Source organism: Cylas formicarius, unplaced genomic scaffold (assembly GCF_029955315.1).
Source record: "Cylas formicarius isolate icCylForm1 unplaced genomic scaffold, icCylForm1.1 PGA_scaffold_2__14_contigs__length_35257938, whole genome shotgun sequence".
NCBI classification, from domain to species: domain Eukaryota; kingdom Metazoa; phylum Arthropoda; class Insecta; order Coleoptera; family Brentidae; genus Cylas; species Cylas formicarius.
In genome coordinates this window covers 29,688,406-29,706,540 of record NW_026844319.1, presented here as the reverse complement: position 1 = coordinate 29,706,540, position 18,135 = coordinate 29,688,406, and the positions used below count along the sequence as shown (strand labels likewise).

General features: G+C 35.8%; 1 protein-coding gene across 1 annotated transcript; it reads left to right on the top strand.

Moving 5' to 3' along the window:
- The first annotated feature begins 2,668 nt into the window (after positions 1–2,668).
- LOC132697730 (juvenile hormone esterase-like) lies at positions 2,669–17,857 on the top strand. The gene is made up of 9 exons (XM_060663318.1): positions 2,669–2,932; positions 4,111–4,257; positions 4,324–4,477; positions 10,454–10,645; positions 12,020–12,204; positions 12,258–12,402; positions 14,783–14,940; positions 15,247–15,397; positions 17,486–17,857. Exons 1-9 carry the CDS (start codon positions 2,798–2,800, stop codon positions 17,812–17,814), a joined length of 1,596 nt encoding a protein of 531 aa, XP_060519301.1. The 5' UTR covers positions 2,669–2,797; the 3' UTR covers positions 17,815–17,857.
- The last annotated feature ends 278 nt before the right edge of the window (positions 17,858–18,135 follow it).

Genomic DNA, 18,135 nt, shown 5'->3' with positions numbered 1-18,135 from the left:
GTTAAGGGACACAAAACGATCAAACGTTAAGTTCCATACTTTAAAAGCAGGTGAATAAAATGTTTGATTTTCAGCGCATGCGATGAGCGTGACAGATATCACAAAAGTGACGCGATATCCATGCAAAACGTCGGCCAAAACACGATCGAACGAATGCACTCCACCAGAGAAAATTTCTACTTAATAAATAAACATATACCTCTCCAACCGACGACCTTCAATTTACAGCAGATATATGAATGAGAGTGCGACATTCTAACCACACAATACCACAGAATTAGATCACCACAGACCACCGAACAAAACCCTGATGCAACAAAACCTGCTGACGTTTGGCCGGTCATCATGTTGGCTTCTTCAGAGCCAAAACTGAAACTTAACGTCAAAAATGAAAGGACAATGATTTTTCTCGAAACAGGACACTTACAAAGTGATACTAATAGATTTAAATACAAGTTTCGCACTTTTTTTTGTATTTTTAGAGCTTATTATTTTTGAGCAGTCAATTTGATGCTCCTAATTTTCAATGCGAATGTTTTCAATGTTTGTAGTATTTGTTATTCGCTAAACGTTAACACTTAATAGTCATTTGAAATTAAAAGGCTTCTTTGCCATTATTATTAATGTCACTTGATTTAAATGGAAATTTACATTACGATGTTCCATTTTCTCTTCATTCTTGATTTTTCTAAAGAAATTTGCTTAATTCTTACCTTTGTAAAAAAATATCCGGAAAAATTTAATAATAAATAATTTGACCAATATGAGATCATTTTTTTTACTTTTAAAAAAACTGACCACGTTAAGGGACACAAAACGATCAAACGTTAAGTTCCATACTTTAAAAGCAGGTGAATAAAATGTTTGATTTTCAGCGCATGCGATGAGCGTGACAGATATCACAAAAGTGACGCGATATCCATGCAAAACGTCGGCCAAAACACGATCGAACGAATGCACTCCACCAGAGAAAATTTCTACTTAATAAATAAACATATACCTCTCCAACCGACGACCTTCAATTTACAGCAGATATATGAATGAGAGTGCGACATTCTAACCTCTCAATACCACAGAATTAGATCACCACAGACCACCGAACAAAACCCCGATGCAACAAAACTTGCTGACGTTTCGCCGGTCATCCTGTTGGCTTATTCAGAGCCAAAACTGAAACTTAAAGTCAAAAATGAAAGGACAATGATTTTTCTCGAAACAGGACACCTACAAAGTGATACTAATAGATTTAAATACAAGTTTCGCACTTTTTTTTTATTTTTAGAGCTTATTATTTTTGAGCAGTCAATTTGATGCTCCTAATTTTCAATGCGAATGTTTTCAATGTTTGTAGTATTTGTTATTCGCTAGACGTTAACAGTTAATAGTCATTTGAAATTAAAAGGCTTCTTTGCTATTATTATTAATGCCACTTGATTTAAATGGAAATTTGCATTACGATGTTCCATTTTCTCTTCATTCTTGATTTTTCTAAAGAAATTTGCTTAATTCTTACCTTTGTAAAAAAATATCCGGAAAAATTTAATAATAAATAATTTGACCAATATGAGATCATTTTTTTTACTTTTAAAAAAACTGACCACGTTAAGGGACACAAAACGATCAAACGTTAAGTTCCATACTTTAAAAACAGGTGAATAAAATGTTTGATTTTCAGCGCATGCGATGAGCGTGACAGATATCACAAAAGTGAGGCGATATCCATGCAAGACGTCGGCCAAAACACGATCGAACGAATGCACTCCACCAGAGAAAATTTCTACTTAATAAATAAACATATACCTCTCCAACCGACGACCTTCAATATACGAATTATCTTTATAAAAAAATACGGTCACGTAGCTGCCAGTGCCGTGCGTTTTCTCCTCATAATTGGGGTAAAACTAACCAAAAGCACCAAGACAAAACTTTATTGAAAGTGAGGTTATAGTAAGTGCAATAAAGTACCTCATTTAAAAATAAAACAATATTCTAGAATTTATAATTTATATCGTAGGTGGCTGTGAAGTAAGTCGTCACCAAAAAACAAAATGTTTGTTTATAACTGACAGTGATAGTTACAGGTATTACAACAGTATGCTCCTTTTGTCATATATAAAATGCCTCGGGGCACAGACACAAAGAAACTTGCATGGAATTTATTAAAAACTGTTATTTCCTTTAACAAGAGTGATCAAAATCAGTTGTTTAGAATAATGCTTTTTATAATAAAAAGAACGTTAAGTTTTGCTAAACCTACAATTGGTAACTGTCACTGTCGGTTTTCAACAAAGCTTTTATTTTTTGGTGACGACTTACCTTACAACCTTAGAAGAAGAACATTATGCAAGAAATGGGCAATATGTTTAGGGAATTGATTGTATTTAATGTTTGTTTTTTCTCGCAAGGCGAGGGACGTTGCAAATGATCATCCGGTACAGTTTATATTATATATTATGTAGGTGAAGGACCAATGGAAGTTTCGCAGTTTGATTTGGCGATGTTCTTCTTTTTAAATTGACATTTTGCTTACTGTTTCGTTCTATATTTTTGACATGAGTCCAAATTTTAAAACTTGCTGAAATATTTCCGTTGGCAAATTCCTGGAATTTCGACATTAGACATAGATTAAATTAGGAAAGATAGGAAGGTTTAGTTAAATGTAGCGGTGCTACGTCCATGGACGCGAAATTGTTTATTGCGACTGTTGCAAACATGGCGGCTTTGAAAAATTATCTCGAAACCGGTTAAATTCGGCAATCTCGAGTGAAAATAAGACGAGACACTGAGTAGTAACGTTATGGACGGTCCCATAGTAACCATTAGCGATGGTAAAGTTAGGGGTGTGGCGGGAAAAAATATCTGCGGTGGCACCATTTACAAGTTCCTGGGAATACCATACGCCAAGCCACCGATAGGAGACCTCAGATTTAAGGTGAGCACAAAATCTGCCCATCTTTGCTTAGTGTACTGGGTGGTCTTTGCTAGGACCATTTTCAATGATCGACCATTTTGAAAATCGCCCATAACTTTTTGATTTATGCAAATTTGTGGCTGTATTCAGGTTTTTTCTGCATTTTTTCATTTTCTCATAAATGGATACGACATTCTTATTCAAGAAACCTTCGATCTATGGCATTAAAGGGATTCCACTGAAACTCGCCAACAGATATCAATGCGTGCCACATAATAACTGTTTCTCAGAGTGTCTCAACCAAAGGTAGCGTGTCTCAGGGACCAATATTGGACCCGACACGGTTTGTGATCCACATTTAATGTAAAAGGTTAATTTTTAATATTTTGTATTTTAATATTTGCTGTTATTTGTTTATTAGATTAAAATAACTATAATTTTGTTTCCTAAAAAATCAAAAATGTCAAAAATGTCAACCTTTTTTTAAAGCTTTCTATTTGACGTCTTTTTGAACATACTCACAGTCTACTAATACATATATACCTTCATCGCAGATACCAAAAAATCAATATAACTGAAAAGGGCTCGACACCGAAATTTTTTTTGAGACCGTAGCCAACTACGGTCGCCATATAAAATCAAAACGTTGTATTTATTTACGAGAAAACTATGATTTAATTTCACATTTTTTCTTTTTAATTAGTTGTATGTATGATAGACGAAACCTGAAAATTTCTCGATACAGTTTATGACACTGTTTAAACCAAATTATCCCATGTTTTATACTTAATCGACACACCCTGTACATATTTAAAAAAAATCATATATCATATGAACCTTACATTTTTTCTTATGGGAATCTACATGTATAAACGGACGAAATGGCTGTTGAACTGTCATAGCTATTCTATTACATAGCTATTATTGTACGTATTTAATGCCAGCTCATAAATAAACAACAAAAAAATGGTATGCTTACCATTAACCTTTGAGGGTCTGTGCCTAATGTTCTGCCCTTTAATACATACCGTCCGGAGGCATAATTGTAGGCAAAAGCCAGCACGATAAAGATTGAGTGCCATACCATAACACCAACGGAAAATTTCGTAATATTATGGTGTCTAGTATCTCCGATTTAAGTATCTAATGTTTCGATTCGAAAGACTACTGTCAGAAATTCAAACGAGTCTGCATTTTAGGGACCTCAACCGGTGGAACCATGGGACGGTGTCAAAGATGCCACCAGGGATGGCGACGCCTCTCTGAGTCGAGATATCTTCCATTCCGTCGAGATAAAAGTGGACGGAAGCGAAAACTGCCTGGTGCTGAACGTCTTCACGAAAGAAGTAAGCTAACCATAGGCCACTGCGACTCCCGCATTCCCCAATATCTAATTAATGTGTGTCCATTAGATCGAGCCTACGGACAAGCCCAAACCCGTCATGGTTTATATACACGGAGGCGGATTTGTCTGCGGCAGTAATAATACTTCAGTTTACGGACCAGAATTCTTGTTGACGAGGGACGTCGTCTTGGTAGTGATCAACTACCGTTTAGGGATATTTGGTGAGTTCGTAGGGCTTGGTCCTCTAAACCGACTAGTTGTACCACTCAAACAAACTTCAACTGAAGAGCTGGGCAGTGGACGGGATGGCCTTAATTTCCTAATGCTATTTCAATCGTCACTTAATTCCATACAGAGTGGTCAAGTAACGTTTCAAATACATGTATATTTATTAAATTCATTCGTGTAAAACTACCTTAATAGTCATTGGTTATTGAAGTGAATGTGCCGCGAAATGTTAAGCAAAATAATTACGTGTCCGTATTACTGCCGGTATTTTGTTTTGAACTTCAAATTTAAGTAACCGACATTTTAAACATACATATGCATACATACATACATATACACTATAAAATTAAGGTTTTTGGGATCATTTTTAAAAATAAAACTTCAAGTTTTCAGAAATAAAATATATGTTTTTAATCACTGTAATATTTTGGCAGACGTGCGCCACTGGTTTCTCTAACAATGTCATAACAATATGACCAAATAAGACGGCATGCAGAAAAATTAAGACATCAAATCTGGTCATAAATAATGCAAATGTACCGATTAGTATCCTTCAGACAAAAAGATGCTCTTTTTACCTTTACAGTTTTAATGACAAAACATAATAATAATAATAATAATAATAATAATAATAATAGTAATGTTTATTTCCATTGACTTTGAACAAAAGCATCGGATAATGTCAACAAGTAAAAAAAAATAGAATAGAACAATAAAACACAAACTTTAAAAACAGATACGTACAAAAACACGCAAAGTATGTCACATTGAGAGATCGGCATTACTACAACCAAAGCATTCATGCATTATTCAAAATGAGCTTTAATTTTTGCATAAATAAATGGACAGGCAATATCTGTCTGACGGACAAAGGCAACATATTATAAGGTTGTTCGGAAAGTCATTTCGTTTTTTCCCGTCAGAGGAATTAATTACGTTTTTTCGAAACCAACTTCACACTTAAGCCGCATAACCATTATATGTCTTGAGAGCTGATATTGCAAGGCTTGTGTGTGAAAAAGTTCTGTTAATTCTACGCAGTAGTTTTTGGTTGGTGCCCTTTTAAATATGGAGAGCAATAAGCAGCATTTTCGTCATATTTTGCTTTTTTACTTCAGAAAAGGTAAAAATGCTGTCCAAGCGAGAAAAAAATTGACGGATGTGTATGGAGAAGGCGTGTTAACATTTCGCCAGTGCCAGAACTGGTTTGCAAAATTTCGATCCGGCAATTTTGATGTCGAAGATGCACCACGGTCTGGAAGGCCGGTCGAACCTGACAAAGATGCGTTAAAGGCATTAGTTGATGCAAATCGACGAATAACCACACGAGAGATCGGTGAGAGATTAAATTTGTCGAATTCGACTGTTTATGGCCATTTGAACGGCATGGGCTTAACCTCGAAGCTCGATCTGTGGGTGCCCCATGTCCTTACGGAGCGAAATTTGTGTCGTCGCGTTGACGTGTGTGATTCGCTCCTCAAACGTCAAGAAAATGATCCATTTTTGAAGCGGATTATTACTGGGGACGAAAAATGGGTTGTATACAACAATGTTAAACGCAAGAGGTCATGGAGCGGACAAGATGAACCGGCTCAAAGCGTGTCAAAAGCCAACATTCACCAAAAAAAGGTGATGCTCTCCGTTTGGTGGGATGTCAAAGGAATCGTTTTTTTTTGAGCTTTTGCCGGACAATACAACGATTAATTCAGAAGTATATTGCCATCAACTGGACAAATTGAATGATTCACTTAAAGAGAAGAGGTCCGAATTAATCAACAGGAAGGGTGTAGTGTTCCACCAGGATAATGCGAGACCTCACACAAGTTTGGTCATTCGCCAAAAACTTTTTCAGCTTGAATGGGACGTACTGCAACATCCACCATATTCTCCAGATCTGGCGCCTTCCGACTACTATTTGTTCCGGTCCCTGCAAAATTTTTTGGATGGCAAAACCTTTACCTCAAATGAAGATGTCAAAAACCACCTGAACCCGTTTTTTGCCAGCAAGGACCAAAACTTTTATGAGAGGGGAATTATGTTACCGCCAGAAAGATGGCAAAAGGTGTTGGACCAGAATGGCCAATATATAATTTAATAAAATATTTATTCATCATACGAAAACTGTCTTTCATGTTCCCCAAAAAAAAACGAAATGACTTTCCGAACAACCCAATATATAGTTTTATTGGTAAAATCATACGGCTGTTAGCTACTTTGGCTAACGTATGACTTGACACCTGCAAATTAAGATTGGCTCTAAAATTGTAATGACCATCAATTCTAGTCATGCAATAATTAGATAGATTACTCTTTATGTAAATTATGCTGTTTAATATATTTATTTATTTAAGATATTTAATTTTGGGAACAGGGTTCTACAAGAGTGACCACGAGACTCGCCGAACATTGTTCGAACAATACGTTTTTGTTCGACAAAAACTTCACTAGCTTTTCACGAGTTTCCCCAGCATATAATAGCGTAAGATAAACAAGATTGAACATATCCGAAATAATACAATAGCAAAAGCTGAAGATCCACACTCGACCGCAGTCGCCAAATAACAAAAGTATACATAGCCATTTTGTTTAATACGTAGTCGATTTGGCCTGTCCAGGACAAATTACTGTCTATGAACAAACCCAAATACTTGACGTTAGTCCGATTAATCGATTTATCCTGCATTCTAACCAATAAGCTCTTGTTCAAATCCCTAAGCGACAACAGCATCATCTTTGTCCCGTTCAAACAAATACCGTTACGCTCACAATATGGGGTCTTACTGCCCTAGTGGGCAAGGCCGTGATATTTTCCAGACTCCCAGATGACATTGCTACAGCAGTGTCATCTGCATATAAGGAAACAAAATTGTCTGGGAAGGAATCAGATATATCATTAAAAAATATTATAAATAATAAAGGTCCCAGTATGCGTCCCTGTGGGACACCGCTGGTGGGTTATTTAGATGAGGATCACTTCTCAACACAACTCTTTGGCCACGACCCTTCAAACACGACTCAATCCAGGCGTAACTATTCCCCCGTATACAACAACAAGCACATCAAAAGCTTCCTTGAAGTCAAAGTCCAGGTTGGAGACTATTCGATTATATAAGGAAGCTAAACAGTCTTGAGTAGATAATCCATTACGAAAACCAAAATGGGAATTCGAGAAAAATTGCTCCTTTTTTAGAAATGCATCGAGCCGCACTTAAAATCACTTTTCGAATATTTCGAAAAAAATCGATAGAAGTGATATTCCACCGTAATTATAAATTAAATGGGTATTGTTCTTCTGAAAAGGCCAGATTAATTAAAAAAGGGCGAGGTTCAACTATAAAATGTGTAACACGTTTTATTAAGGAACAGGGGTCATGTGGGGTAAGAGTGCACATTTTTTTTTCTATGGTCATAAAATTGTAATAATTGTACAAAATAAATTGAAATAAAAGTATTTATTTAAAGGATTTATTGATTTAACAATTACGTAACATGAAATTCAATTTACTTAATTGTAATTAAAGAAATAAAATAAAATAAATGTTAGTCAGAATGCGCACACTTACCCCAATATTGGGGTTAACGTGCGCAGCACTGCGGGTAAGTGTGCGCATTTGTAATAATTTAAACCATAACTCGTTACATATAGTTACACCATATTTAATGTTATAAATATTATTTTTTATCAATACTTATCATTTTTTACTTCATTTTTTATATTTATATATTAAATATATAATTTTTGACAAATACTGTTTAACTTGATTTTTATCGAGAATAAGGCTTAGAGTAGTTAACAGTTTTGAATAGAGATAAATTCAAATGAGAACGTTTTTAACGAATATGATAAAATCTTAATTATTAGAACATATATCACATATGAAAGCACCAGTTTCATAATGAGTGCACTGTTCATGCCACCAGCTATGACATAAGCTACATTTAATCCAATCCTCTGTAGGTGGATCAACGTATTTTTCACCACACAATGCACAGTAATCATCATTTTCCTTAAAATCATTAATACATTAATATTTTCTTGACTAGCCTTAACTTTAACAGCCTTATCTTTGGTAGTAGTATTCTTCTTTGTTTTTTTTTTAGAATTTTCAGTTTTATTTGCTCTAGCTATGCTAGTTGACGTGGGTTGTCGTAAATTCAAGTCAGGGTGCCTTTTTAAAAATCCATACACCCAATCACGTCCAGCCATTTTCGACTTTTGATTAAACCGATGAGGAATATGATTTATTTCAGCATACTCGTAGATCAATGTTCTTAGAGTTGTCATATTAAGACCATAATAGAGATCATCACATCTTTTTAAATAATTATATATTTCATTTTCTTGCTCACTTGTGAAAGTTGAAGTAAATCTTCCCAATTTTAGAGCAGTTGAATCAGATTTTAATCGCTTCCTGAGAGTACTCTCTTTGATTCCAACCTGTTCAGCTGCTTTTCTTTTACTTAAACCTTCGGCAATCAGTCGCTTAGCAGCATCAAATTGATCACGGGTAACAACGGACCTGTGTGGAGCCTTCCGCTTGTAATTTCGAGCCATTGTAGTTTTTTTTTTAAGAAATATATAAGTATAACCTGAAACAAATAACAACGAGTGTCAATACACAAAGAACTCACTATCGGGGTAAAAGTACGCATTAAAATATGCGTACTCTTACCCCACAACCGTATGCGTACACTTAACCCTAATCGCCTTTACAGATTTAGTTTAAAATTACACATTTTTGCGTCATTGTACCAAGTTTTGATGTATAGCTGATAAAATTAGATATATAAACGAGCATAATTGGACATAATTAATACTAATTACCGCTACATAAATATAAAAGTATTTGAATTCTAAATTGGAAAAAATCGTAAGAATAATAACCAAAATTTTTACTTACCAATATTACTAAAACTACGTAACTTTGCCAGACAAGACTCTAGTCTTTTGTCCAACGTCGTAGTGACTACTGAAGGCAGTTGATTCCCCTACTCTACTGTCAACGGTTTTGTAAATAATAAGCCTGCGCATATTTGCCCCACATGACTCTATTTCATCGTACTCAGCTGAATCATTTTTTGTAACTGACGAAATAATGCATCGAAAAGGTGAAAGGTGCTAAGAATAGACTTCGACTTAAAGGTTTTTTATTAGTTGTTTGTTTTTTTTTATATTATTTATTATTTCTCTAACGGAATCCACAAAAAAATCGTTAAATTTTTCAGAGGTCGCGTGTAAATCGACATACTCGCTACCTTCATCATCAATGAAGTAATCTGGAAACTTTTTATGTTTAGATTGGTTACTTTTATTTTTTATAATCGTCCACGCCGTTTGAGATTTGTTAACATAGGTTGTAAGAAGTTTATTGTAAACACTTTTTTTAGCATTCTTAAATTGTTTTTCATGGTACCTTTTTATAATTGTATGTTTGGTTAAAATTTCATTGCTGTTGGTATATTCAAAATATTTGTGCAAGTCTCTAAGTAACTCACCCCGTTCCCTAATTTCAACGGAGAGCCACCCTTTTTTGGCTCTGTTGGCCCTGTGCGTACATCTTTGATATGGAAAATACGAGTCAAACAATTCCTGAAAATGTTTATAGAATAAATCAAATTTTTCTTCAGCTGTACCAACACCGTCAAACAAAAACTGCCCGTCCACCCTAGATACTTCATCCTAAAATTCATTTGTGTTACTTTCACTTTTAAAACAATGTGTGTAGAAAAAAGATGGAGGAAAGTTGCAAAAAGGTATAGATAGATTTGCATAAAATGATTTAGAAGAATCAAGCTCTAAAATAAACAGAGTTTTTAAAGAATTGTTTATGATTTAACGCTCGCAGTTCTGTAGAAAAAGTATCACAAAAAATAATTTGAGTAAATTAAACATTTTCATATTTCGTTGACAGTGCTGACATCTGGTGTTACATTTTTCCGATTTTCGGTATTTATGTCGTCATACGTAGGGTTTCTGAGCTCCGACGATCCGACATTGGACGTACCAGGAAACGCGGGCCTCAAAGATCAGAACTTGGCTCTAAAATGGGTTCAGAAGAATATCAAAAGTTTCAACGGGGACCCAGGCAATGTCACCATCTTTGGGGAAAGCGCGGGCGGAGCGTCAGTTCATTTCCACGTGTTGTCGTCGGCATCAAGGGGTCAGTATAATCAATATACAGTCTGTCTAAGATACGAACGTCTATCATATGCTTACCAATCCATCGAAACTTTGAAAATTTATTAACAACTCTTTTTTGTGATTTAAACAATGTGGAATATCTTAAAACTTGGTATTCGCAATAAAAAAAAGCCGTTTAATAAATACATAAACATAAACAAACAAATATAATTCGTGACGTATACTATCTTGTCATAAAAAGAAAAGGATGAACTTCTAATTTTAAGGCGTGTTAAAATAGTCTCGATTTATAACTGACAATTTTAAGACTTTAAGTGGCAAAGACACAGATTTTAAAATTATTTCTCCGTAATGTGAAACACTTTCTAGTATTCTTTTTCTATACGTCATTTCTTGTCGCCGCTACTACTTTTTGGGGACTGACTTGCAAAATTTCAATTGTTCGTTTGCTTCATGAAATAATAATTTGGGTGCGACACTTCCGCCATCTATCCGTCAATAGGCGAATTACGTGTCGTCCAATTTATAGGCTCACGGCCCCGCTAGAGTGAGCTACAGAGGACCCATGTAAAGTAAGACGGCCGTTGGCGAATGTTTTTCGTGGATTATGTGATACTCGGTTTTTTTCAATAGTAAATCGTCTTCGGTTGCGTGTTTAATGTCGCTTAGATAGTTGCTAACATAAACCGAACTGTTTGATACAGTCACTAATAATATAAAATTTAGGTTATTATTGATTTGGCATTTTAAGTATTTTACAGTACTTGAAATGCAGACCTTCCCAGGACCGTGCTAAAACCCACCCCAAAAGTATTAAGTAGGTCTAGCCTGAGATATGTTCGTATATATTACGGAGGAATTTGAATGTGATCCTTCCAGTAAGTACTTATTTATGTACCTGATTATCGAGAAAAACTGCATAAAAAGTACTACTGACAAACTTAAATATTTGTTCATTTCCAAACAATTAATAAACGTGACCACAGTAGCGATGGTAACGATGTAGAAATGTAATGAAATAGAACGTAATAAATTGTAAATAATTATAAATAAATGTAAATATTTTTTTTAAGTACAAGATTCAAAACATACTTATATCCCACTTGTTAGTGTAGGTAAATTCCTAGGACGGTCCTGGAATGGTAAGGGTCTGCTCGGCAGGGTGTTTCTATAAAGGGTTGCGGTTTTGGAGTAATAAACAGTAGACAAAATTAATCAAGGGGTCGGTTGTAAAAGCACTATATTTCTGGTCGAACTATAATATAGTTCTACGGTTTTTTCTAATTTGATTCACATAATTAACGATCCTTTTTCTAGCATTTTTGAGTGTGACTTTAGTGTAACGCAGAATTGACACTTATCACGTGACATCACAGATTGCGATTCGTTTTAGGATTGTTTCACAAGGCGATATTGATGAGCGGCGCGGCTCTGTGTCCTTGGGCGCTCGGCCTGCCCAACATCAAATTATTTGCCCAGCATTTGGGAAAACCGGACGCCAGCGACTCGGAAATCTTGGCGAGCTTGAAGACGATGCCTGCCGAAAAATTATTCGAGCTGGCGGAAAAAGCACCAGACGTAAAACCCGTAGTTTCGATGTCAAACTTCGGTCACTATGCGGTAAATTTTAGGCGACGGTGACGGGGCAGCGCCCTCTGGTGCCGGTCGTCGAGAAACCGAACCCGACCGCATTTCTAACGAAACACCCTTTCGAGATAATCAAAAGCGGAGAATACAACAAAGTGCCGATGATGATCGGATACGTTTCCCACGAAGGCAAGTTTTGTTATTATTATCATTATTATTATTATGCCTTAAACTCACACTAACAAACCACACGAGTGAAAAAAATGAGCATGTCTCCTTGCGATGTTATTAAGTCCATTCTATTCAGGTTTGATTTCGACAACTTTTTACATGCTGTTTACTTTATTTAGATCAAACTGCAGTCTAGATCACCCGTATAAAAGAACTCACTCGAAACCTAGTGTATGAAAAACTAGAGACGAAATTAGTCTTTTAATGTTATTTCTAGAAACATAATTACGTTGCCGGGAATCCAAAATCCGGCCGGGGCGTGGATAATTTTTCAATTTTGAAAAAGTTTTAGACACACTTGAGCTTGAACAACAATTGTGGTCAATCGAGATACGGTTTGACAAAAAGGACACCAAGGGAATATAAACAATATTCATCATAATGATAAGCTTTATTATTATTTTATGCCCATGTACAAGGTCACCAGTGGATGGGTTTAATAATGACATAAGCAAATGAGAAATAAGTTAACAGCGATAAACACCATTGCTGATACAACTAAAAAGCCAGAACATAAACTTATTTATAAATCTTTTCACAGCAATTACAAAAACATAATCGTGAAATCAATTCACCCAATGAATTTAATGAGTTTTTTTAAGAACGTTGCTGCTGATATTCTGGTCTCTTTAACTGTCAACCCTGAAGTACAGAGTGCCTGAATAAAATCCCAAATGTAACTTCATCTTTCTTCTTGCACTGGATGGCAGAAGACGATGTTTTTGACTGAGTAATTGCATTGAAAATATCTAGTTCTTATAACTATTATGACATTAACAGTATAATTCTCAAGGAGATTATCAACCAGATTGTAACACCTCTCACCTTTTTATTTAACAAATGTATTGATAGTGGAAGTTTTCCCGCGCAGTTAAAGGTCGCGAGGGTGGTTCCAATATTTAAAAAAGGCAACACAAACTCTGCAAATGATTTCCGACCCATATCAATAGTTCCCATATTTGGTAAGGTCTTCGAGACACTTTTAAAGAATCAATTATTACGATTTTTTCAAAAACAAAATGCATTTGTGATTCCTAATTTGGTTTTAACACCGGCTGCTGCACTGTGCAGGCGATTCGCTGGGTTGTGGGAGACGCGGTGGAGTGCCTGGAAAAGGGGGAACAACCTGCACTCACGCTATCTGACCTCATTAAGGCTTTCGACTGCGTCTCTTATGACCTGCTTCTGGAGAAGCTTGGCAGATATGGTGTCCGTGGTCACCCTCAGGATCTTATCCGCTCATATTTAACTGACAGAAGACATTGTGTCATCTTTAACAGTAACATATCGGAGTCGAGGATTGTGAGCAGCGGTGTGCCTCAGGGCTCCGTCTTAAGTCCGCTACTGATCACTATTTACATCAATGACTTGTATCATTTTCTGTTCCTCAATAAATGTACACTTTGTGCGGACGATACATCGTTTGTAACTTATGCACAATGTTGATAATGCTGAGCGAATGGCGGAACTTTAGTTCGCCAACAATAACCTTAAACTACACACAGATAAGATACACTTATTTTCTCGACTAATAATAATCTAATCTAATCGGTGTCTTGTTTTTTATATACATATTTTTCTACATATTGTATTTATGACTTGCCATAATGGTATCAACAAAACGTGGTCAATAAATTCTATTCTATTCAAGACAATTAGTTCACTAAATATAGTTACCAAGTCTACACAAGCAAATAACGAAAATACAGTATATATAAGCATAGTAACAACCAATTCATACAAAAGCAAGCATTCAAAGAAATGTATCTATAAAACAACTGAAACTCAATACCAACGAAATACATAAAATAATCACCTAAAAAGAAACTAGTCTTTTAATGCCGTAGTGAGCCGAGCTGGTTTAAAATAATTGACATCTATATCTAACCTAAAATTTATCGAAGGACTTCGACTAACTAACTTAAAACCAAAAAAATACCTAAAATAATCACCTAAAAAGAAGCAAGCTGTCTTTTAATCATTGACATCTATATCACTGGAAATGGAACTGAAAGTGGACTTCCAATCAAAAAGATTGTCGTCTTCGAGAACATTATGATCAAAGTCTGTGGAAAGATGCCAACTTGGAAGGTTAAAAAATTAAAAATTTCCTTTGAAATTTTTCTAACTGAATCCCTGAAAAACTAACAGAAAAACGTTTGTGATTAGCAACCCGGCAATTTGCAGATCCTTCTGAAGAATATGACCTTGATTTCGGACAACTCTAAATATCCTCTGCAATCGGTTTTAATTAACTCTATACAAAACCAATTACATTATTAATATTTTACCGCACCCAAAGTCCAGTCAAAGGTTTATATACACTTCACAATTTTAGGTTTACTTTTGGAATTTATGAAGAAATTATTTGATTTGCCCCCATACCAGTATAGTATGGGCATACCCTGGTTCGTTCGGCCAAACGAGGCCCAAGCTAAAAAAATTGTGGAAATTATGTCACGAACTTATAAAACGCCCGAAGAAGATCATTACATGGTAAGTCAGCTGCAATTTAGTTTTGCCTAAACGACCATTTACGTGAATTTTATTATCATCGCTTCGTCATTATTAGTTCAATAACTTGATGACACTTTAAAAAAATACCGACATTTATAAGGTGTCCATATTAAATGTAAAAAAATGCTTTTTGATGACGTTACCAGTTTCTAAGATAGCATTTTGTTGCAAAAACGTGTATACTTTGAGATATTTATGATAGACTTTATTAACCTAACAGTTAAAACATTTAAAAACCTGTCGTCGTCGGATGCGAACATAACCTCAAAAACTTTTTGCTTTCAGCTCGCTATGGACAGCATAATGACATCCGAAATTATAGCGAGCGTTAAACATCACCTGAAAACGTCTAACGAGAACATTTTCGTTTACCGAATATCCGTGGAGACCAAGAGGAATTTCTTGAAGTATATTAAAAATCTAATGGACTTACCAGGTGATTAAAAACGTCATTTGAAAATTTATTTGATTTGCGTACAGCAAAACTTACTTTGTCTCTGTTTGATGAGTTAGCGCCGGCGTCAGAAAGTTCTTCGAAAAGTATAAAACAGCAAAATGCAGTGTTTACAACCATGTCATTAAACGAACAAAGAACGTTCTTCTTCTTTGATTTTCGTAATGTTGGCAAGTCTGAAAAGAACAACAAAGAACGTAAAATAATTGGTATTGATCAGTGGTATGGCAACGACTGAATACATAGAATCACAACTTCGAACAAAATCCGAAACCTCAATATCAAACAAAAAACAAATTGCTTTTTACAAACCTTCTGGATTCCTCCTGCGTCGGTTTTTGCTGAGTCGAACTTGCTGACGTATCGCTAATCATCCTGTTGACTTCTTCGGAGCTTGATGCTAATGAAATTCGATTTGAATGGCCCTAAAATCTCTAAAATCTAATGCCGATATCTTAATCCTAAAAGCAGAAAGAAGAAATGCTGCAGTGGTCATGAACAAAAATAAATATCAGGAAAAGATTCAAGATATTCTTACCGACGGATCATATCGTCAACTTAAAAAAGATCCTACGTCGTCTATAGAACGCAACCTTAAATCTGTAATTAAGGGTGTTACCCTATCAGACTCCGTGAAAATGTCTGTCTCCCCTCGTGACTTAAAAATTCATCGTCTCTACGAACTCCCTAAGATTCACACACCAGGATTACCCCTTCGACCTACTATCAGCACCATTGGTTCTTCAACATCTTCTATAGCAAAATATCTAGCATCTTTATTAAAACCTTTTGCAGAGAAAACTGATAGTTTCGTTCTTAATTCCTTTCACTTCATTGAACAATTAAAAAGCATCGCTTAAGATACGAAATTTCGTGAAAATCTGAACTTTTAGTTCTTATTTATTTTGATAAATGGATTTTCATCAAGTAAAAGCCACCTCAGTTCAATTTCATTTCAGGTATATTAAAATCTGATAATCTGGAACCAAATCTTCTCATCTTTGTTGTTTGGCCTTATTGGCAAGAATCCCTAGTAGATTGCCTTAGACATTTAAACGTACGTTTTACCATTGATTTGGAAACTAATAATAACCTTCCATTTTTAGATATTCTTATCAATCAAAATCACATCTAACATTGGATCATGGTGTTTACAGAAAAGCTCCGACCCAAAAATCATCGGTTATCAACTCCCTTGTTTACCTGATATTAAGTGTTTCATCACAAAATACACTTCACCACAACCTTCCAATAGCAATGAGACCGAAAGTTATCCCAGGCTGGCCACTGTTATCCTTCCTTACATTCACTGACCACATATCAAAAGTTCTAAAGAAGTATAACGTGAAAACCAGATTTGCAGCTTGTCCAAAAATCTCTCAAAATCTTCGATCCGTCAAAGACAACATTCCATTTGAGATGCCAGGAGTTCACAGAATTCCATGCATATGCGAAAGAATACATTCGAGATGGCCTTAAGACTAACACAAATAAACTCATCAGCAGTTGCCGAACACAATCACAAAACCCGACAATTTTATTCGATAATTCTTCTATCAACGAAAAATCCGAGGGTTTTTAAAAATCTATAAGCAACCTAACAATCCCAACCACGACCCAGGTCTTTATCTGTCACCAACATGGGAATCAGTCATCTCAGACGCTGTTTGCGCCACTCATTTAGCTCCGCCCCCTCAAACAATATATAAGCAGGTACAGAATAAAATGCGAGCAAGTTTCAGTCAAGCTCCGGAAGTTTTGTAAAAAGTAGTTTTTTGAAAAATTAAAAAACAAATTCTAGGTCATCAAAATAAAATAAATAAACAATCTTTAAAAATTTCGTCGTCCTATCTACAAATTGATAATGACATGTATACGTGCACAGAATTTCAAGTCATTTTAATTATTAATAGAATAAAGCGGGCACGAAGGTGGTGCTTGACGTGGGTTAGGAGTTAATTAATACCTTTTCTAAACCGTTTTTAACCTATTTTTTGCAAGTATTTCTATAATACTGGTTCTTTTCATTTGGACCACAAATAAACATACACGTCACGTGTCAACCTGTAGGCACTTCCCATGCAGACGAGTTGGCATTTCTTTTCGACATCCAGGCCGTTCCGAAACTCGAAAGGGACACTCTGGAGAGCTTGACGGTCGAGAGGTTCGTAAACTTGTGGACGAATTTCGCGACATATGGAAACCCTACCCCCGAGACGGCTTCTCGTTTTGAAAAAGTGGACGCTGTTTGGCCCCCCTCGACAAGTGACAAACTCGTAGCCTTAGGTATCGGCAAAGACCTGGAGTTGCTGGAAACTTTGCCGGAACAGAAACGGCTGCAAGCGTGGAAAGAGATTTTCCAGCAGGCCCCGCACACCTTCGACTATTTAGCGCTGTAGTGATCAATAAAGTGGACAATTATCATATCGGTTTGTCTTTTCATAACAATCCTCCTCAAAAGTCCAGAGCGCGCGATCAGAAATATCAGCGAATCGGTGGTGTAGCATCGTTCCATGAGCGTTATTAAACACAGAAAAGCACTTAAACAATTTACAATTATCGAAGAACGCAAAATTACGTCGCACCAGCCAGCTCCTTTCTTTCGGTCCAGTTGACGTTTTATGTTGACATTCTGTGACTCACTCTGGTGGGGACAGACGAATCTAGGGTAATTCGTCTATTGACGGACAGATGACGGAACAGGTTTCGGCAAACGAAAA